General features: G+C 38.8%; 1 protein-coding gene across 5 annotated transcripts in view; it reads right to left on the bottom strand.

Annotated features, from left to right (window-relative positions):
- POGZ (pogo transposable element derived with ZNF domain) overlaps positions 1-22,212 on the bottom strand; it is a 47,547-nt gene that overhangs the window by 8,772 nt on the left and 16,563 nt on the right. For 2 of the 5 annotated variants that reach the window (XM_040230684.1, XM_040230685.1), the window contains exons 2-11: positions 21,883-22,007; positions 20,750-20,908; positions 12,943-13,118; positions 11,935-12,043; positions 10,481-10,771; positions 10,182-10,400; positions 7,303-7,409; positions 6,284-6,621; positions 5,756-5,910; positions 612-712 (exon numbers count right to left, since the gene is read on the bottom strand). In XM_040230684.1, coding sequence (XP_040086618.1) covers positions 612-712; positions 5,756-5,910; positions 6,284-6,621; positions 7,303-7,409; positions 10,182-10,400; positions 10,481-10,771; positions 11,935-12,043; positions 12,943-13,118; positions 20,750-20,908; positions 21,883-22,006 — 1,779 coding nt within the window. In that variant the 5' untranslated portion in view covers position 22,007. The remainder of the gene's footprint in view (positions 1-611; positions 713-5,755; positions 5,911-6,283; positions 6,622-7,302; positions 7,410-10,181; positions 10,401-10,480; positions 10,772-11,934; positions 12,044-12,942; positions 13,119-20,749; positions 20,909-21,882; positions 22,008-22,212) is intronic. The other 3 variants (XM_040230686.1, XM_040230687.1, XM_040230689.1) reach the window with 3 other exon arrangements.

Below are 22,212 nucleotides of genomic sequence, written 5' to 3'. Positions count from 1 at the left end.
GCAACAAAGTGTTAACATAGAAAAAAAATTCCTCCTAAATGTACAGAAATCAAGTTATTTTTCTGATTTTGTAATGCAGGGTTATGTTTGTGATCATGAATTCAGCCGTGAAATATAGTAAAAATGGGAAGGACAGGAAAGTCTGAAAAGTCCAAATTCCCGCTAAGAGGAGCAGGTTTTTTCCTATCTCCACAGGGAACATTCAGGGGACAGACATTCCCTCACTTTTTAAAAAATATTTATTTATTTGGCTCACTGGGTCTAGAACTGCAGTGGGATCTGGTTCCCTGACCAGGAATCAAACCCATGACCCCTCCACTGGGAGTGCAGAATCCTAGCCACTGGGCCAAAGGGGAAGTCCCAGACACTCCCTTACTACAGGCATTGTGTTCCAAGACTGGGTTCCCCAGCTGGGTACATGCATATATCCTTTATGTTTTTCTCCTCCATGAAGAACCCTGAAAATAGAACCTGGGTTCAGTATTTCTTTTGTATTTCCTCAGTGTTCCTTAAACTCAGTATGTGCAATAGATACTGGGCAGTGTTCATTAGTGGAGTCTTCACATTCAGCCCGAGAGCAGAAGACCAAGCAAAGCTCCCTAAGGCAGTACCTGGCAAACATAAGGCATCTCTCCAGGCTTATGAGTGTCCTTCATATGCTGGAGAAACAGTGGCTCGCTCTCAAATGCCCACTCACAGATCTTGCACTTGGCTGTGAGAAGAAAAACAATCGATAAATACACCCGAAAATATGACCAAAATCCTGCTTATTCATAATCTTTACTTTCTGACTCCTGTATCTTCATTTGCAATAGTATCAGTAACTTATGGGGTCTCTTCTCTTTAAAATGGTTGTCAACAGTTGTGTTGCTGATAAAATGTATCCTTCTGTCTCTAGCTTAGATGTCTTCACCAAAGCTCCATTCTAGATTTTGAACTCTCTATAAGACATTTACACAGAAATAGTCCACCATCTACAAATACGGATTTGTCCTTAAAAGACTGACAACATGAACAGAATTTCTTGCCTTCTTATGAGTTACTGCTAACAAAATGAGATAATTAAACTTTAAAATTAGCCATTTTATCAAACTTCTATGTAAGGCTGCAATTCTAAATTTTTGTCAAATATTTTAATGGCTACATATTGTGACTTATACAGACAAAATAAAGACAATTATTTGTATTTTTCTTAACATTACTAAAATTATTTTCAAGTTTTTGCAAACACAAAAATTGTAAATTGGAAGTTCTAAGCGCTTATTTACTAACCCCTGCCCACCACTCCCAAATGAGTGAAGCTGAAATAAAACAAATGAACAAAAACCAGGGGTTTTAAATATGGGGTCCAAGGAACCCAGGTATCCCCTGAAATTATCTGCAAAGAGTGAAATGTTTATTTTTGGGGGAAGTTTTGTGTTGATTCTCAAAAGGCATCTGCAACCCATTTAGAACCACTTCTCAGAAGTACATCAGGTATGAGAACAAGATAAATAAAAAACTCTGCCTAGAATGAGGGAAAGTTGATAACATAAGTTGAAAGAATAGTAATTTGCCAGACAGAGAAGACAAGAGAAGAACTTGAGCAAAGGCATGGAACTGCATGACATGTTTGGGAAACTGTAACTAGTGGCATGACAATCTTTTCTCCTGTTTTCTTGCCCTTTACTTCTCAATTCAATTTGCTTAGCTTCTTTTTTTCTTTTCTAGAACACTTTAAAGCATTGGTATTTCCCAGCCTTTTCCTAGTCTCTGTGTTTTCCCTGGGGCAACCTCACTCACCCTTAAAGGCTTTTCCTAAATCAGCTCTATTGTTACAACTGTCTCATAATATCAATAGTAACATTTATTAAACAATTTCTAATGCATAAGCAATATCCTAAGATTTATATGTATTATCTCATACACAGAAAATCAATGAGAAAGGAATCAAAGCTATCAGTGGATTTAAGGGATCTCTAATAACCTTTCACACCTGTTCTAAGGGGGAAGGAGTTGATTTGAAGAAGATTCAAGAGGGAAAATTGACTGATTTTTCCAAAGTGGCCATCCTAACACTGTCCCTCCCAGCATTGTCACTCTCACCTCCTTAACACCTACCTCGGTCTCTTGCTTTGAGAAAACAGGTGTGAAATACTATAGATTCTGCTTCCTGCTTTCCAAATTTGGAAGGACAGATCCTTTTTGCCTTTCTAAGGTTCATCCAATCTCATCATTCCATGTATATGACTTTACCAAACAAGGGGTTCCTTGTTGGTTCCACTGCCTTCTATAGGAACCACCAGTATACACATAGCTAGTGACATATGAAATGGGATGAGCTCAAATTGAGACTATTTGCTCTGGTATACACACTAGATTAAAAAAAAAAACAGAATTTAAAAATTTTTATTAATTAAAACAAGGGGTTCCTCCCTTTCCTGAGTCTTTCTTCACAAAGGATCCTCCTGACATGTGAACACAAGTTAAGCATCCATCCCTCAACCTTACCTCTTCCTTCATCTATTGCCCTTAAACAAGTTTAAACACAATAACCCACTGATGTTCTGGAGACAATTCAGGAAACTTGAAAATGAAGACAGATGATATTAAAGATTTATGATTAATTCTGTTAGGTCTTGATAAAGATACTATGGCTATGTATTTTGTTTATTTCTTTCAGGCTGGAAATGACGTTTACTAAAGTGTTAACTATATCAGCTGGACTGATCAACTTTATACTTGTTTAAACTTGTAGTTATCACAAAGTATGATTTCCATTAGAACCCGCAGCTTGAACACAGATCTGGTTGCTCAGGGCATGGAACCCCAGGAAGACCATTGGACTCTGTCGCACTTGGCCTCGGTTTGTGACAAGAGTCCCACTCTCCCTGGGTGTCTCCCATGGCATCTGCTCCGTGGCTTGTACAAGAATGATTTTACGTACGCAGAGCCATCTGTCTCAGAGTAGGGTAGCTATGCATTTGCTCACGTGAATAGCCAAGTGTGTCTCCTCCCGTCACCCTTCAGAACCCACATTTTTCAGGGACCCATCCTAAGTGTTGCCTAAGGTTCCTGACTGGGGTCCACATGGAGTCAGGAGATCTGCAGTGGGTGTTAGCTCTTCAGTCAACGTCAGCTCTCTACCTCTTGGTCCATGTTGAGAGGTGCAGATGGAAAAAGGCCATCTTTTCTGATGAGGACGGGAATGCCTATGTATTTTAAATGTCCTTACTTTTCAGAGATATATAATGAAGTATTTAGGACTGAAACGTCATTATGTCTATAATTTAAAAACACTTCAGAAAATAAAAGAAAAAAATTTTCAAAACTAAAAAGAAAACAATGATCTCAAGATGTTAACATGAAAAAATAAGCTACTTTCATGAAGGATCTGCCAAAGATGCAAAAAAAAGGGAGTTATAAAAGACTCCAAGAGTAAAACTGATATATACTAAAGCACAGAAAAAGCATTTATCTGTTTGGATCAACAATGTCTGGGTTTTTCATCAGTATAAACTGAAGTCATAAGATACTCAAAAAATTAAAAGTCAAGGATAAAACAGTGGTAAACGAAAAGGAAAAGACTGATGAGGTTCTGTACTGTCCACTTTGTTTTTTCCCATCAGGAAGAACTTATCTTGTTATGTATAGTACAATATGTAAATGGACTAACACACACCACCAGATCTGTAAAAAAGCAGATGTTTTCACTGGGAGATTCAGATGAGTAATTTGGACTTCCCATCACTGACAGTGAAGAACGTGGGACCTAACTTAGACCAAGTTGCTACTCTGCTACATGTGGTGTTATGACAGTTGAAACCATTATCTACTCCACCCACTAACTGTTAGTCCAAAGTTCCACTGCCTTCTATAGGAACCACCAGTATACACATAGCTAGTGACATATGAAATGGGATGAGCTCAAATTGAGACTATTTGCTCTGATATACACACTAGATTAAAAAAAAAAACAGAATTTAAAATTTTTTATTAATTAAAAATTTCTGATTATATGGTAAGATTATCTTGGCTATTTTGAATTAAATAAAATATACTATTACAATTAATTTCACCTTAAAATATTTTTATTTCAAATGACTACTAAAAAATTAAAATTACATACATAGCTCATTATATTTTCTGTTGATAAGCCCTCATCTGAGCCACTCATGACAATCCTACTTCCCTTGACAATATGACCACAGCCAAAGAGATATAAACGGAAAACAATTCTGCCTTACAAGGAACAGACCTAGGAAAGACACAGGAAGACATGGCCTCTTTTTCATCTGCACAATCTTACATCTGAATGAATTCCTGAGATTAACATAGCTTTTCTGCTAGAAAGCCAGAGACAAGAAAATTGTTGAAAAGTAAAGACTTAAGTTCTGGGCTTGAAGCTTACTCCACCTTAAGTCTTCTCAGTTAAAGGATCTAATAATAGATGTCCTTTATGTTTAATCCATTTTTAGTTAAGATTTTTAATCTGCAGCAAAAGCATCTGTATTATGCATATTTTTCTGTCTCTACATGTTTGCTCATGCTGTTCCCCATCACATAAAATCTTTTCTTACTGTTTTCCTTCTTGTAAATCCTTCTTGTATTTAAGACCAAGTTTATACATTACCTATTCTGTGAAATCCAGCCACAAGGATCTTTTCCTTTCTCTGAACTATTCTACCTATCATTCATATCATCCAATGTCTGTATTTATAATAAATACATAGTCTTGTTCTCTTGTCTCTTCAACAAAACTAGAAATCCCTTATATGATAAAGGAAATATTTCTAGAAGACTGGATTCAAATCCTCACGTCATCTTATTAGAAGTGTACGCTCTTAAGTAAATGACTAAATATTTCTGGGGTTGTATCCAGCCTGTTTCTCATCTTTAAGATGTAGCCAACAAACGTCCATCTAGTCAAACTATGGTTTTTCCAGTGGTCATGTATGGATGTGAAAGTTGGACTGTGAAGAAAGCTGAGCACCAAAGAATTGACGCTTTTGAACTGTGGTGTTGGAGAAGACTCTTGAGAGTCCCTTGGACTACAAGGAGATCCAACCAGTCCATTGTGAAGGAGATCAGTCCTGCGTGTTCTCTGGAAGGATTGATGTTAAAGCTGAAACTCCAATACTTTGGCCACCTCGTGCGAAGAGTTGACTCATTGGAAAAGACTCTGATGCTGGGAGGAACTGGGGGCAGGAGAAGGGGAAGACAGAGGATGAGATAGCTGGATGGCACCACCGACTTGATGGACATGAGTTTGGGTGAACTCCAGGAGTTGGTGATGGACAGGGAGGCCTGGCGTGCTGCAATTCATGGGGTCGCAAAGAGTTGGACAAGACTGAGAGACTGAACTGAACACTCCAACTCATCTTATATTTCATGAAACTGTCTTAATGGTGAAGTACTTTATAATATTGTTTTATCCTACATAAAAACTACATTACTAACTAAAGTGGAGATCCAAATACAGATGCTTGCTCCTTCTATAAAACATTCCAGGTAGCAAACCCTTAAAATATACCTCTCTACGGTGGACCAATGCCCCTAATATTTGGAATCAAGCACTGAACTCAACTCAAGCTTGAACAGAATAGAAGCCAGGCTTGTAAGAAAACAGAGTAAGTGAAGTACTGACTATAAACATGCAAAAACCTACCTGACACTGTTACCCACATATGAATAAATACAAAGGGCTCCCCACTAGTGCCATTCACTGAGTGAAGAACAAAGTACACCCCTCGAGTTTATGAACTTCCAAACTTACTAGTTGATTCATAGGGACTATGAACATTTTCCAAGTGGCACTGGAGCTGGAAGGGAGTGGAAAACTGGCGGTAACAGTGCTGGCAGATAGTATGACCATCCACCTCACCATTCTGCTGATCAAGTTCTACATGATGTTTCATGTGGTTCATAAATCTGTAGCAGAGCACAAAGGAAAAGTACAGACAACATAAAAAATCAGAAGCCTTGGCGAACAAGGCTTTACATATGTCCCGTCCTCCACCTTCCCACCCAACGTCCTCTTTTTTGGGACCGTCCTTTGCTCAGCCCAGAAACTAAGAGGGTTCCCGAAACTTATCTGAGAAAGGAGATGAGCTGGTCTCACTCTACCCAAAGTTATCTTTTATTTATTACCACAATATCTCCTGTAATGTTAGTTATTGATTTGATAACCCTGAGCAAGAGAGGCTATAACTAGGGCCATTCTTCAAACAGAAAAACTGAAACGTGTAAGCAGCTTTCAGCCTTCACTTGTCCAAGGTGAGCTCCAAGGCTCTTCAACACTCACCGAATGTTGTTTTTTAGCCTTTTGGTACAATGTGGGCATCGGAAAGATGTCGCGACCTTAGGGAAGTTTGTGAGCTGGGCTACCGTGCCACCATCCCGGCCATAGTAGAAGTCATCTACCAGCATGATGAGCTTGGTCTGGACGGCATCACCCACGTTCTCATTTGGCTCTGGTACTTTGGTAGGTGGTGACAGGGCAGGAATAGGTGTAGAAGAGGGAGTGGAAGCAACAGGAGCTGTTTTCTCAGGGGATGGGGGCTTTCCTGCTGATGGGACACTGGGTTCTGAATCCAGAGATTTTCCTTTCTTCTGGTATTCAACCATTTCTGGGCAACAGTACTATAAAGAAAGAAGGTATCTAATCATCCTGGTTCTCCTGGGCTGGGATGCATGCACTCCTCAGGTCCACTAACATTCCTTGCCAACAGTTTGGCTCTAGGTATTCTCACCTAGTTCCACCCTGCAGTTTTCTACAATGTCCAGGTTTCACTCTTTTTCATGTGTCTGTATGTGTGTACTTAATATACAGATATATGCCACTCCAAACACCATACTTTGTACTTCTTCCTGTTTGAGATCCTTGAACTACTCGCCAGTATAAGCTGGTTCTGGGGTCCCTGGTAGGAAGAAGTCCCAACCTTTGCATCTGGACTAACACCAAAAACTGAAAGGCTTGAGTTGGTAATTGCTTAATAGCTCCTGATTCATCCAATGACACAATAAACAGAAAATGAACTGAGGCCAAAAAGTTCTGATTATCTAACAAACCCGTCCTCCTGTGCAGTTCAAAATCTACCAACTAAGGAATTAAGGTCACATATGCTCTGATCTATTTGAGGGACTTTAAATGTTTCCTATTACATTTCTGAGTTCTTTCTAAAACAGGCCAAGAGTATAACCCGTTAAAAAGCTTCCAAGTCATTTCAGAGCCCTTGCCTTACACTCTCCCAAGACTACAGGAAGTAAATAGTGAATGGTAGCCATTTACGCTGGATTCCTATCACAGGTGACATCACTTACACACATGTGACCTCTCAAAGCTTCAGTAACACGGAAGTGAGCATTACACTGTGGACATATCTTCCGTCCACCATCTTGGAGGTCAAACACTGGGATGGGCGAGGTCACTGGAAGAAGTGAGAACACGGTAAGATTAGTAAGATCCTAGAAAAAGACTATCGATCGGCCTTTTGGAAAAAAAGGTTATTGAACACTTCATAAGGGGTATAATTAAGGTTGGTAAGCAAGCATGAGAGGTCACTATGAGGCACATTCCTTTTACCATTCTTCTAACTTTAGGCCAGGGGTTAGCAAACCACAACTCGGAGACCAAATCTAGCCAGCTGCCAGTTTCTGCTTGGCTAATGAACTAAGAATGGCTTTTATTGGGTCGGCCAAAAAGTTTGTACAAGTTTTTCTGTAAGTTGTTGGGAAAAACCGAACGAACTTCTAGGCCAACCCAATGTATTTTCTATTGTTCTGGTTATAAATCATGGTAAAATATACTTCACATAACATTTCCTCTTAAGCATTTAAAAATGTTTGGTTCAGTTGTTAAGAATGTTCACATTTTCATGCAAGCAATTTCCAACACTCCTTTCATCCCTCAAAACAGAAACTCTACGCCCATTATTAATCCCGCACTGTCCATTCCTCCTAGAACTCTAGCAACCACCACTCTACTTTCTGTGAGTTTGACTACTCCAGATACCTCATGTAACTGGCCTCACAGTATTTGTCCTCTTGTGACTGGCTTACTTTATTTAGCATGATGTCCTGAAGGTTCATCCATATTATATCATGTATCAGAATTTCTTTCCTTTTTAAGGCTGAACAATATACCACTTAAGTATTGATGCTTTTGAACGGTGGTGTGGAGAAGACTCTTGAGAGTCCCTTGGACTGCAAGGAGATCCAACCAGTCCATCCTAAAGGAAATCAGTCCTGAATATTCATTGGAAAAGACCCTGAGGCTGGGAAAGACTGAAGGTGGGAGAAGGGGACGACAGAGGATGAGATGGTTGGATGGCATCACCGACTCAATGGACAGGAGTTTGAGCAAGCTTCGGGAGTTGGTGATGGATAGAGAAGCTTGGCATGCTGGACATGAATGAGCGACTGAATATACCACAGTATATATACACACCATATTTTGTTTATCTATTTATCAGTTGATGAACACCTGAGATGCTTCCATCTACAGGCTTTTGTAAATAACGTTGCTGTGAACATGGGGGTACAAGTATCTGTTTGGGTCCCTGGGTATATATACCCCAAAAGGGAATTACTACAACATGTGGTAATTTCATGTCTCATTTTTTGAGGGACCATCATTCCATTTTACATCCCCATCAGCAATGCACAGGGGTTCCACTTTCTTTACATCCTTCACCAACAGTTATTATTTTCTGCCCCCCTTTTTTTTCTGGATAAGAGCTATACTAATCGGTGTGAAGCAGTGTTTTCTGTAGTTTTGGTTTGCATTTTCATGATTAGTGATGTTTAGCATCTTTTTGGTGCTTAATGGCCATTTGTATATCTCCCTTGAGAATTCACTATTCAGCTCCTTTGCTCATTTTTTAATTAGGTTGTTCTCTTGTTGGTTGAGCTGTAGAAATGGTTTATATAGTCTCTATATTAAGCCCTTATCAGATATATGATTTACAAATATTTTCTTCCATGAAAAGTGAGTTGCTTTCCCATTCTCTGTAAGCCTAACCCTTGATGCTCTAAAGTTTAAAATTTTGAAGTAGTCTCATTTATCTACTTTTTCTTTTGTTGCCTATGCTTTTGGTGTCATATGCAAGAAATCACTGGCAAATCCAATGTCATAAAGTTCTCCCCCTATGCTTTCTTCTAAGAGTTTTATGGTTTTAGGTCTTTTATTTTGGGATTTAATTCATTGAGTTAGTTTTTGTATATGGTGTATGGTAATGGCCCAACTCCATTTTTTTGCATGTGAATATCCAGTTTTCTCAATACCATTTGTTAAAGGTTTTCATATTTTTAAAGGGTTCAAATAAAAGCAAAAGAAGTCTAAGATTTTCTGACACATAAAAATAAAATGAAATTCAAAATTCAGAGCCCATAAATAGTTTTAGTGGCACATAGTCATGTCTAGGGCTACTTTTGCACCAAAATAGCACAAAGCAGTTGTGGCAGAATCATACTGTACATGAAGCTGAAAATATTTACTATCTGGTCCTTTACAGAAAAGGTTTGCCAAGTCCTATTCTAGGACTGAAACTGAAAATGGTTATGCTCATAATCCTTCTACACCTGAAAACCTCTCTACCAAATCTCAACTTTAAAATTGAGTTCAGAAATCCATCTTCTCCTCACTGAACTATCTTTTGATTATCCCACTCATCTCTGATCACTCAATCCATTTCATTAGTCTCCAAAGCACAATTAACAGAAAATTCCTTGGGGCTGACTTAGTTACACTTTTCTGGAGAAGGAAATGGCAACCCACTCCAGTGTTCTTGCCTGGAGAATTCTGTGGACAGAGGAGGCTGGTGGGCTGCTGTCCATAGCGTCGCCCAGAGTCAGACACGACTGAAGCGACTTAGCGTGCACGCGTGCACTGGAGAAGGAAACGGCAACCCACTCCAGTGTTCTTGCCTGGAGAATCCCAGGGATGGGGGAGCCTGGTGGGCTGCTATCTATGGGGTCACACAGAGCTGGACACAACTGAAGCGACTTAGAAGCAGCAGCAGCAGCAGTTACCCTTTTCACAAGTGGCAATCCCCTTTACCACACTAAAGTTTCTGTGATAACAGACTATAGCAACTATATCCTATTTTCTCTATTTCACAGTATAGACTTCTGATACAATAAATACGTTATGCTAATGTTTTTGAATGATTGGCTGCCCAGAGTCTTTCTGATTATCGTACCTTTCATTGAAGACTCAGGCCCGCTGGTTCTTTGAGAGCCATGTGCGGAGCTGTTGTTGGATACCACCACGGGCCCAGGACTCTGGCCCAGGGAAGGGATGGTGTTAAGGGTATTCACCAGTTTGGCCACTTCATTGCTATTTTCACCTGTAACACCAGGTCGCTTCACAGTGACAAAGCTGGCAATGCTCACTGCAGGTGGAGAGGGGAAGGAGGGAGCTTTGTTGACCAAGTGACAATCACCTGTTCTCCAGCCGCCACCCACCCCAGGTCTGCCATCTCCTCTTCCAAAGCCTCACCTAGTTTGGGGTTCTGAGTCTGGCTGGATTGGCCTGGAGGCTGGACAGCAAGGTGCCCCAGTGAGGTCGGCTGTGTGGCAGTGGGTGTGGTGGAAGTGCTGGGAGTGGACTTGGTCGACTGAGACTGCGACTGTGGGACGGTGCTTCGAATGGTCAGAGTGGCTGGGATGACGGTGGTGAAGGTGTTGGTGGTGGGCCGCACAGGCATCGTGGAGCCTGGCCTCACAGGGGTCATCTGAGAGAACACTTGTGGGACGCCAACTGTCGGCTTAACAAACTGGGTACCTGGGGCTTCAAAAGAGAGAAAGAAAAGCACCAAACCTTGGTTAGTGAGCTCTCCTATAACACATTCCCTCTGTGTTTACCGGAAATGCTGCAACAGGAAAAGATTATTTCCCCAAACTGATGAAAGCAGTTAGCCTCAGTAATCAGCCCTAAAAACATTACAGTGAAAGCAGATTTCCATCAGCTCCTCCCGAAACACCTTAGCACACTGCCCTTTCTATTCCAAGAGTAAATCATGAATAGCCTGACCTTGGTATTGGAAGAGAATACTGGGTATAGAGTGGGAAGCAGTATGGCTATACATAGGCCAAGAGGCAGAGGTTCTGAAAAAAGTAATCCTGCTTTCTCAGAATACTAAACAGAGTCTTTCACTCTCTTATACAAACTCACATAGAAGACAGACTATGTGTGCCATTCTACTAGGATGTCCCAAAGGTGAGTCTCCTGGATCAACTATAGACAATTCACTTACAAATATTTAAGAAATATCAGAACTAGATAGGATAAGCTCAGACCTGAAGGCCAAAATCCCAATGGGCTCTGAGAACAATGACAAAAACTTAGGAAAACAAGCTACCTTTACCACAACCAAAACAATATAGTATTTTTTGTCCCAAAATGTAGTAAACACTGAATATAGAACTGGGGGCAAAATTACAAGATTTTACAGAATTACCTTTCAATTTAATTTCTTAAAAAAAAAAACAACAAAAAAAACACACCACTAGTCATTGGCAATATTCATCCTCAAAGAATATGCCATTTGTTTAACTTATATTCCAAATCTATGCTGTAAAATGCAAGCAAAATAAGTTTATAAGTCCACCATGTAAGTAAGTAAACTTATTAGGAATATAGAATTTGGAAGTTTGCATTAACAACAGTCTTTCAGGATAACAAACAATAGCTGAATAAAACAGCAGAAATAGAAAAATAACTATAAAAACCCTGTTTTACTACCTTATGAAAGGTGGTAAAAAGTTAAAAAGAAAAATAAAATTACCACCCTGGCCAAAGGTTAGGAAGTTTTTTAAAAATGGGGCTTAAATCAATATGATTTTTATAGTTTCAGAAAGTATACTTTTAAAATGACCTTCCACACTTAGAAACAACAAAAACAAGTCTTTTGGATGCTGGTTTATTCCAAATGGGTAGACATTTTTCCTTACCTGGGACTAGTGTAATTGGTCTAACCGTTTGGCCTTGCTGTACGTTCAACACAATCCCAACCTGATTCATTGCATTTTGTACAGGCCGGACATTTCTTACAGGAAATCCCTGCATTAAAAAGCAAAATGATCTTTAACATGGAGATCAGCTAACACTAGCAGAGACTGTATTCAGACCTATGTCCAAAAAATTCCCACACTCTTACCTAATGATTCTCTCTCTCGAACTAGAGCTTTTAAATGACTGAGATGGAGAAAATTTTGGACTTCTGGCAAACTTTTGAGTGATAAATATTAAAACTGGAGACTGAGGTTTGGTGCATATGAACTAAAATGAAAACCTAGTTCTTGTCTTAGGAGAATCTCAGTTTAAAAAAACTCATCCACATACTGACCCCTAGGAATGGGGGAAAAAAACTGACACTAATGGAGTGATTCAACATATAAACAACTTTAGGAAACTGTTCCCAAAGTCTACTTCAAAAGGCCATACACTCTGGGAAATTTGTAAGACAAGGCAGGAAAAAGCATCTGCCTTTTTATCCCACACCAGCACTGGGTTTTCAACTCCAATTCACATTTATATCAAATAAGTCATCTTCCTTCTCTTTCAAAGATCTCCCTGCACTTCACCAATTTTGCACATATATTTCTGTAAGTCAACTAACTCACCCCATTTTAAGAAAAATAGTCCAAGCAAAGGGTGAGAACTTTTGAGGACCAAGTGTTAAGGCTTCCTCATGCAATCTTCCCACTCTCCTGCCTAGACCTCAATCAAATTACTTAATAGCCCTCTGGGGGTATAAAGAGGAAATTACCCAGCTGTATGCTATGCTGGGCTTTCTACTAAAGTCAGCATCAAATTAAAAAACTAATAAATGAGAAAGCCAGATCAATGGACAGAACCTAGAACCATTTCTAATTATGCTGGAGACTCAAGTCAGAGCCTTCAAAGGTTCCCACAGTCCCAGAATTCTACCAGGTCCCAGAATGCAGAGTCCTACTTACCTGTGTAGTGATAAATATTGGCTGTGAGGCTACCGGGGAACTAGTCACATGGTTGGCATTCTGCATGACCTGCACAGGCCTCAATACTGGTTGAGTAACCATTGTACCAAGACCTGGGGCTGGATTCTGGGTTAGGATGAGCGGCTGTCCACCTTGTTGGACCAAAGAATTGCCAGCTAAAGGGTAAAAGGAAGAAGAAAAAAAGAAAGAAAACACTGTAAGCCACAATTTATAAGCAACACAATGGTCTTAGGTAAGAAATGGTGTGCCCACGTATTAAGATATCCAAGACTCACTCACCTCAGGTTTAATGTCATCAAACTTACCAAATATTTAAGCTTTACCCAAAGAGACAATTAACAGAAAAATACATAGATACAGAAAGTTCACTAAAATCTCCCTCATATATCTTAACTTGTTGTTATTTAATTGCTAAATTGTGTCTAACTCTTTTGCAATCCCATGGACTGTAGCCTGCCAGGCTCCTCTGTCCATGCAATTTCTCAGGCAAGAATACTGGAGTGGGTTGCCATTTCCTTCTCTAGGACATCTTCCTGACACAGGGATCAAACCTGTGTCTCCTGCACCGGCAGGCAGGTTCTGTACCACTGAGCCATCAGGGAAACCCATGTATCTTAACAAGGCATGTCTTAACCACATGGTACGACTTTTACATGGCTATCACTTTGATGATTTAAGTGACCACATATAATTTCCCCATACCAAATCAGCAAAACCAAGTAACATATAAATTCTTTCTCCATATTTTTACTACGTAAAACCTATTTTATTGGAATGTGATTTGTTGTTAATCTACCTTAAACTTTTTAAGAGGAATATTCATCAACAAACATTAATTCAGCTTCCTAGTGAGCCAAATCTCAGAAATGCAACAGATTCTCTAAATATCCATTGTCTTGTACAGGATGTATAGGTATGGAAACAGAGACTTCTTTATGCCATCAGAACTTAGAAAGAAAACACCTGCCAAAACCAATAAATATGACTTCAGAAGGTTCATTCATGAATAAACAGTAACAATATCATAAATATTTGAAAACTAAAGTATTTTAAATTCTTTTTCCCGTGTGATAAAAGTAACTTTGGAAATGTTTTTAAGTCCTCTATTTGCTGGATGTTCTCAGTTGCTCAGTCATGTCCAACTCTTTGCGGCTCCTTGGACTGAAGCCCCGGAGAAGGCAATGGCAACCCACTCCAGGACTCTTGACTGGAAAATCCCATGGACGGAGAAACCTGGTAGGCTGCAGTCCATGGGGTCGCTAAGAGTTGGGCACGACTAAGTGACTTCACTTTCACTTTTCACTTTCATGCACTGGAGAAGGAAATGGCAACCCACTCCAGTGTTCTTGCCTGGAGAGTCCCAGGGATGGAGGAGCCTGGTGGGCTGCTATCTATGGGGTCACACAGAGTCGGACACGACTGAAGTGACAAGCAGCAGCAGCAGGACTGTAGCCCACCAGGCTCCTCTGTCCATAGGACTTCCCAGGCAAGAATCCTGGAGCAGGTTGCCATTTCTTATTCCAAGGGGTCTTTCCAACCCAGGGATTGAACCCTTGTCTCTTGAGTCTCCTGCATTGGCAGGTGGATTCTTTACCGCTAACTCCACCTGGAAGCCTCCATTTGCTAAGTTTGGCTAAAAAATCATTAACATTAAGTTTCCTGATTTACAAAGACTACTCTAAATTCTATTTCAGAGAGCCAGTACGCCTAAATCAAAGATTCAAGCAAAATACTGCACTCTTTTCACTAGAATGGGAGGGACTCCTCTGAAATTTTAAGTTACATGTGACAAATGGCATTACTAGTTAGCTACAAAGCTAGACCACCAAAGTGGGTATATAGGTGGCTTGCTATTAACGGGCCAACAGTGACTTGTTCTCCCAGAAACTGAGAGACCATCAGTGAACTAGACTCTCATATAGTTACTGGGCCAGCAAAAAAGTAATTATAGAAGCTGACAGACAAAAAAATTCCAAGTTCTGTCTATGCTAATTATATGGGTCCTTCTCTCTCTCTCTATATATATATTTCAACTTAAATATTTTATTATGAAAATGTTCAAATATATATAAAAATAGAACACTAAAATAAATCTCCACGCACCTATACTAGCTTCAATAATTATCAACTTAAGGCCAACCTTCTTTCATCTGTACCTCGCACCCCCTTACCAGCTCCCATATTATGCTGAAACAAGTATCAGATCTTATCATCTATAAATATTTCAATATATATCTCTAAAAAATAAAGATCCTAAAAAAGAGGAAATATAACATCATTATCACTCCTAAAAAATATTATAATTCTGTGACTATAGTGGATAACACAAGATATAATTAAAGTTTGCCGAGAGAACTTAAACATTCTCACTATTCCTATCCCAGCCCCACAAATGATAAATATGTAGGGTGATGCATATATTAACCAACAGTGAGAATCGTTTCACAACACATACATATATCAAATCCCCACAATGTACACATAAAGTATCTTACAATTTTATTTGTTAATTATACTCAATAAAGCTAAATATGTAATTCTTAGGGGCTTTCCTGGAGGTCCAGTGGTTAGGACTCTACACTTCCACAAAAGGGTGCACAGGTTGGATCCCTGGTCTGGAACTAAGATCCCATATGCTGTGCAGTGCAGCCATAAGTAAACAAAACAATTCTTTGATATTAAATATCCAGTTAAAATTCAAATTGACAATTATATTTTTTTTGTTTGAGTTAGGTTACAAAAGGGTTCATTAAGTCCAACTGATGGACATCTTTAATCTCTTTTAACCTATAGCTTCCCCATCCATCTCTTTTTATTCCTTCACAATTTATGGTTGAAAAATATTGACTAAATAAAAAAATATATTTTTTATTCACTATTTTAACTGCTAGGGTAAAAGAAAATAAATTATCTGTTATTTATCTGAAACTAAAAATTCTTAAGATAAAATCAATGACTCAACATCTCATCTAAATATAGGAAGGGAAGGATGGAAAATTTTTTGCATTTATGTGGAATCAACTAGTATTAGAAAGTCTCAAAAGACAGGCCTTGTTTCCATGAAATCTATACATATTCTGCTACTATAAAGAGTGTTAACACAAGCATTTTCTGCAAATATTCTCTGATGTCAGGGTCATGTTTGAATTTTGGTGAATCGTTAGGACCTTTCCAAAAATAAAGTGCAAATAAAGAAGGTTTCTAAGCCTAGACTAGGTTTACAATTCAACTGAAAGCAAAACCAGCATATGGCAAGTCACCCAGAGTAAATATTTATTTACTGAATTCTATAAATTCATTCTATTATAATAATTCCAATTCAAATAAATGAACTGTTTTTAATGATTCCTGCATTCTTATTCTTTCCTAAAAGAAATGCTGACAATTCAAACGTCTTCCAAAGCTCTATTTCCAGAAAATGGAAAAGTCAGTCAGAATCTTGAGGCTTAAAAAAGCCTTTAAAAGAATCATCCAACCAATTCTCTACCTGTAGGTCTGCTCTCAGTTAGGTACCACAGCCTTAAACAGATTAAATAATAGAACATCCAACTGCTTCTCTCAAAACACATTGTTTATTTTATAAATCTGAAGGTCTTGACTTTTTTCATTAAGTTTATTTACATAGCCTTAAACCCCAGATATAAGAGGGCTAAATGGAGTGGAAATGGACCAAACAGGGACTGAAAATCGTAATTACAGTAAAAAATGTATAACATTAAATTCACATCATTCACAGCTCAGAATTAAACAGGTCATTTCATTTCATAATGTTCCTTTCCAATGCATACATACGATCAGCCAGAACTATAGGAATAATTTCTAAATGTTGAGTGATGGTGGTAGAATGGCAAAAACAATAGTAAAATATCTTCTGCAATTTTATTCCTAATATTTTCTTAAAAAAGAAAAAAGCCTTACTGAGATGTAATTCACATACCATACATACTATATCACCCGTTTGAAGTGTATAATTTGAAGGCTCTTTAAAGGCGATGGCACCCCACTCCAGTTCTCTTGCCTGGAAAATCCCATGGACGGAGGAGCCTGGTAGGCTGCAGTCCATGGGGTCGCTAAGAGTCGGACACGACTGAGTGACTTCACTTCACTTTAGTATATTCACAGGTTTTATGCAATCATCACCACTATTTAATTCCAGATTTCATCATCCCCAAAAGAAACCTTATACCCATTAGCAGTCATTCCCCATTCTACTTTCCCCAGCCCTGGCAACCAACAATCTTACTTTCTGTTTCTATAGATTTGTCTATTATGGGCATTTCATAATAATGGAGTCATACAATATGTGGTGGTCTTTTTGTATTTGACTTCTTTCAGTCAGCATGTTTTCCAAGGTTCATTCATGCTGTAGTATACACCACTATTCCATTTCTTTCTACGGCCCAATAATGTTCCGTTGTATGAATATACCATATTTTGCTTATTCATTCAACATCTTAGGTAGTTTTCACTTCTGGGCTATAATGAATAATGCTGGCATTTCAAGAGTTATTTGATAGAAGTCACACAGTTGTATATTTTATACAAAAAAGAAAGCTAGACAAGCTCAATCTATTAATGTGTGCTTATCTATGCATGAAAGAAATTTTAAGCCTTTATTTATTTTTGGCTGTGAGACTTACGGGATCTTAAGTTTCCTAACCAGGGATTGAACTCAGGCCCTTGGCAGTAAAAGCTCAGAGTCCTGACTACTGTACCACCAGAGAACTTCCAGAACTAAAGAATTTTTGGAAGGATACACAAGACATATGTAACTGCAGTAACCAGTCTATACCATTTTTTTTTAAAACCATGAACACGGGTCAACATTTTAATTTGAATACTAGAACTTTCTAAAGGAAATAAAATCAATTTTTATATTTCAAAAAAATTTTTGCACATAGGCCACAGGAATCAAAGGTCCATTCAATGAAATTAAGTCATATGATACTCATCTTGAGCCTTGGAATGCTGTGATCAAAGGAAAATTTAGTAAAACTGGTTGCTCATAGCACTTTGACAAGATTATTTTGAGAAAAACATAGGAAAGGAGTATAATGCAGTGGGAAGGCCACAAGTTTCAAGTCTAAATAATTCAAATCCAGTTTAGTCACTTACTATTTGACCTTAAGTATATTACTCAGACTCTCCACACCTTGGTTTCCACATCTGTAAACATGAAAAAAATCTCCAGCGGTTCCTCATCTTTATATATATATGAGGGTCACTAATTACATGTTGATAAAGAATTCTAGGGATTTTCCATGTAAGAAAAAATTATTTTTTTGATATCCAAAGATTGACTGGTGAGGCCGTATGTAGAGCAATTTCTTATGGGAAATTTTAAATGCCTGACCCAGCAATCTCACTTTATATGACAGATATGCTTTCATAGTAGGCACAGATATGATGCCTGAGAATGTTCACCGTAACACTGTTTATAATCACAAAAAATGGGATTGTAATAAATGTCTAAAGAGATGGAAGGTAAATGGCTATATCCAAAAGTAAGAATACCAGGTTCACTTCTACTGGAAATGTAAGATACAACATGTCTAGATGGCCATTTCAGGAAAAATACTGATCAAAATCCTTAAAAATTATGATAACCTCTGATACAACAATTTGACATTTAGAAATGTATTCTCCGAACTAAGGATATGAGAAAACACAGATGTTTACAAAAACTCTACTACGGCTGATTTGTCTGTTTTCTTCTGCCTCATCCTGATTTACAAGCAAAATCTAGAAAACCTGCAAAAGTGTTTGGTGGCTTCTCTAGGAATACTAAGAAAACAATGCTGTTATTTTTGGTGAAGAAAATAAATTTTGTATAGTTTATTTCAGTGTAAATAAAATGTGAATTTTGTGTAAAGTTCAGATTTTTTGGGGGGGTGGGGATGAAACATATTCTTGTAGTAAATTCTCTTTTCAAAAATATTTATCATCTTCACAATTAAAGACAAGTTCTTTTTTTTTTCTTTCCTTTTTTTGATATATGGTTTACTACATTGGGGAATAAAAAAGCCACTTTTAATTGGGAAATTATTAAGATTTATCTAACCTTTAAAATATTACATGCTATATGACCCCTGATATAAATTGTTAATTGACTATGCCAAAGCCTTTGACTGTGTGGATCACAATAAACTGTGGAAAATTCTGAAAGAGATGGGAATACCAGATCACCTGACCTGCCTCTTGAGAACCTATATGCAGGTCAGGAAGCAACAGTTAGAACTGGACATGGAACAACAGACTGGTTCCAAATAGGAAAAGGAGTACGTCAAGGCTGTATATTGTCACCCTGCTTATTTAACTTCTATGCAGAGTACATCATGAGAAACGCTGGGCTGGAAGAAGCACAAGCTGGAATCAAGACTGCTGGGAGAAATATCAATAACCTCAGATATGCAGATGACACCACACTTATGGCAGAAAGTGAAGAGGAACTAAAAAGCCTCTTGAAGAAAGTCAAAGAGGAGAGTGAAAAAGTTGGCTTAAAATTGGCTTAAACATTCAGAAAACTAAGATCATGGCATCTGGTCCCATCACTTCATGGGAAATAGATGGGGAAACAGTGGAAACAGTGGCAGAGTTTATTTTTCTGGGCTCCAAAATCACTGCAGATGGTGACTGCAGCCATGAAATTAAAAGATGCTTATTCCTTGGAAGGAAAGTTATGACCAACCTAGATAGCATATTCAAAAGCAGAGACATTACTTTGCCAACAAAGGTCCGTCTAGTCAAGGCTATGGTTTTTCCTGTGGTCATGTATGGATGTGAGAGTTGGACTGTGAAGAAAGCTGAGCGCTGAAGAATTGATGCTTTTCAACTGTGGTGTTGGAGAAGACTCTTGAAGAGTCCCTTGGACTGCAAGGAGATCCAACCAGTCCATTCTAAAGGAGAAGTCCTGGGTGTTCATTGGAAGGACTGATGCTGAGGCTGAAACTCCAGTACTTTGGCCACCTCATGCGAAGAGCTGACTCATTGGAAAAGACCCTGATGGTGGGAGCGATTGGGGGCAGGAGGAGAAGGGGACGAGACCGAGGATGAGATGGCTGGATGGCACCACTGACTTGATGGACCTGAGTCTGAGTGAGCTCCGGGAGTTGGTGATGGACAGGGAGGCCTGCGTGCTGCGATTCATGGGGTCGAAAAGAATCAGACACAACTGAGCGACTGAACTGAACTGAATATAAATGAATGAATATTGCAAAAAAAAGAAAATAGGAAATGAAACAGAAGCCAATACTATGTAACTTCACTAGTCAATAATCTTACTAAAAAAAAAAAAAAAAAAAAAAAAAAAAAAAAAAAACCATTACTCTTTCACCATTTCCTTCAGGTAGACAACAACCCTATCCTATTTTCCACACCCAGGAACCAATGACCAAATGAAGCTGCCAAAGAAAATATGGAACAAAACTACTCTGGGAGAATTCTTACCAGGCTAGTGGGGCTCTTCTAATTAAAAACAAACAAACAAACAATCCCGTCCCCTTCATATCTCCTTAACAGTTAGGAATTTGGGGGTTACATTTTCTTTCCTAGAAATTATCAGTAATAAGACAGCTGCGCTCTGACTTGAAACACCGGCATCGATTCAGCACTAACTCAGAAGGAACAACACCACTTACTTCCATATCAGAGAATCAGGACTAAACTCACTCCAACATCAGCAGAACCACATCAGTACCTAAAACTGAACAGGTACAGCTAATCTTAAGACCTCTTTCAGTCTCGCAACCCTCTAGCCCAGGAAGAATTTCCCAGTAGTCCCACTTACCATTGTTGTTGGCAATGAGTGTGACAAGAGTCTTCTTTGTACTGTCGCTGTTCTGTGCCCCGCTGCTACTAACGGTGGTGGATGTAGAGAGATGCCCAGCGACAGAAGCATGGGCAGCGATGGGCACTGGAGCCGAGACAGGCTGCTGGCTCACAGAAACTGCGGGGAAGGGGAGGCACAGTCACTTGGAGACAGGGACAGATGACACTGAAGGACACTTTCCTAATCTTTCATCTTACTGCAGGTCTCTATAGCCAGAAAGTTTCCTGCTTTATTCGTAAATCTGACTGGTTATCCTATTTCTCCTCCTATGTGTCCCTCACACCACAGATTAGACACAATGCCTTCTTTATTGTCTCAGATTTTCTGGTGAATTAAGTTAGATTACAAGCTCACTGAACCAGATTTCACTATTTTGCTTATAGAGCACAAGCAAACCTCTAGAACTCAAAAGGCTTATTATCACCACTACTGGTATTCATAACCGTGCATTAGTAAGCTCTCCACAAGACCACGAACTGTCCTGTTTCAAACCAATGCCATCTTCAGTTCTCAAGGCAGGAAAGATTAAAAAAAAAAAAAAAAAAAAAGAACAACAGATACAATTCAGGGGAAAAAGAACTACCACCCACTTTATGAATTTAGGGCAATCTAGAATTTGACCCTGCAACCGCACCTTTTTGAAAAAGAAGCTACAAGCCTAAGTTTGTAAACTGTCCCTGAAGGCAGACACAAAGCAAATTCTGCTCAGCTCACAAAGGAAACCAAGTTCAAATAAAACAAACCAAAAAATCCCTCAAGACTATGGGAACCTGTTTCTCACTGGGTATATAAATGAACACTAACACACACCACTTGTTCACACATCATTTGGTAAGAGAACCGCTATGTGTTTGATAAATATTGGTGAACCCAACTCTCAATGGTTTTAATTCATTAAATATAGTGTTTCTAGCTTTGTGTATAAGGAAAACCAAAGCATTTACAGACCAGAGAATAGGGGGAAAAGGTAGTACCAGTGCCACAGAGAAGCAACCCTGAATTCTTAAAAGTCTTGCACCTCATACTTTAACAAAAATGCCATTCAATTCAGTCAATATAACAACAATCTAAGATCAAAGAGTTTTTGTTACCTGTAGTAGTTTTATCCACTGAATTATAATCCTCAACTACAGAATCCTCAATGACATCACTGATTTTCTGCCACGGCTCCAACTCCTCCTCCTCACATTCCATAAACAGGTCGGTGTCCGCCATGCTACAAGAAAAAAAGATTAAATTAAGATACTGACCTCACAGTAGGAGAAATAGTTTTATACAAAATATGGAATCAGACTCTGAAGCTATTGGTAACCTACACCATTGCGCTTCCTCTACCATTTCCCCTAACCTCCTCCATTTCCAAGGTTCCAGAATGATAACTTTTATTCTTAAAAAAAAAATTAAGTGTGGAAGACTCCACA

This window comes from Oryx dammah, unplaced genomic scaffold (genome assembly GCF_014754425.2).
Source record: "Oryx dammah isolate SB20612 unplaced genomic scaffold, SCBI_Odam_1.1 HiC_scaffold_28, whole genome shotgun sequence".
Taxonomy (NCBI): domain Eukaryota; kingdom Metazoa; phylum Chordata; class Mammalia; order Artiodactyla; family Bovidae; genus Oryx; species Oryx dammah.
This window is presented reverse-complemented; position numbering and strand designations above follow the sequence as displayed.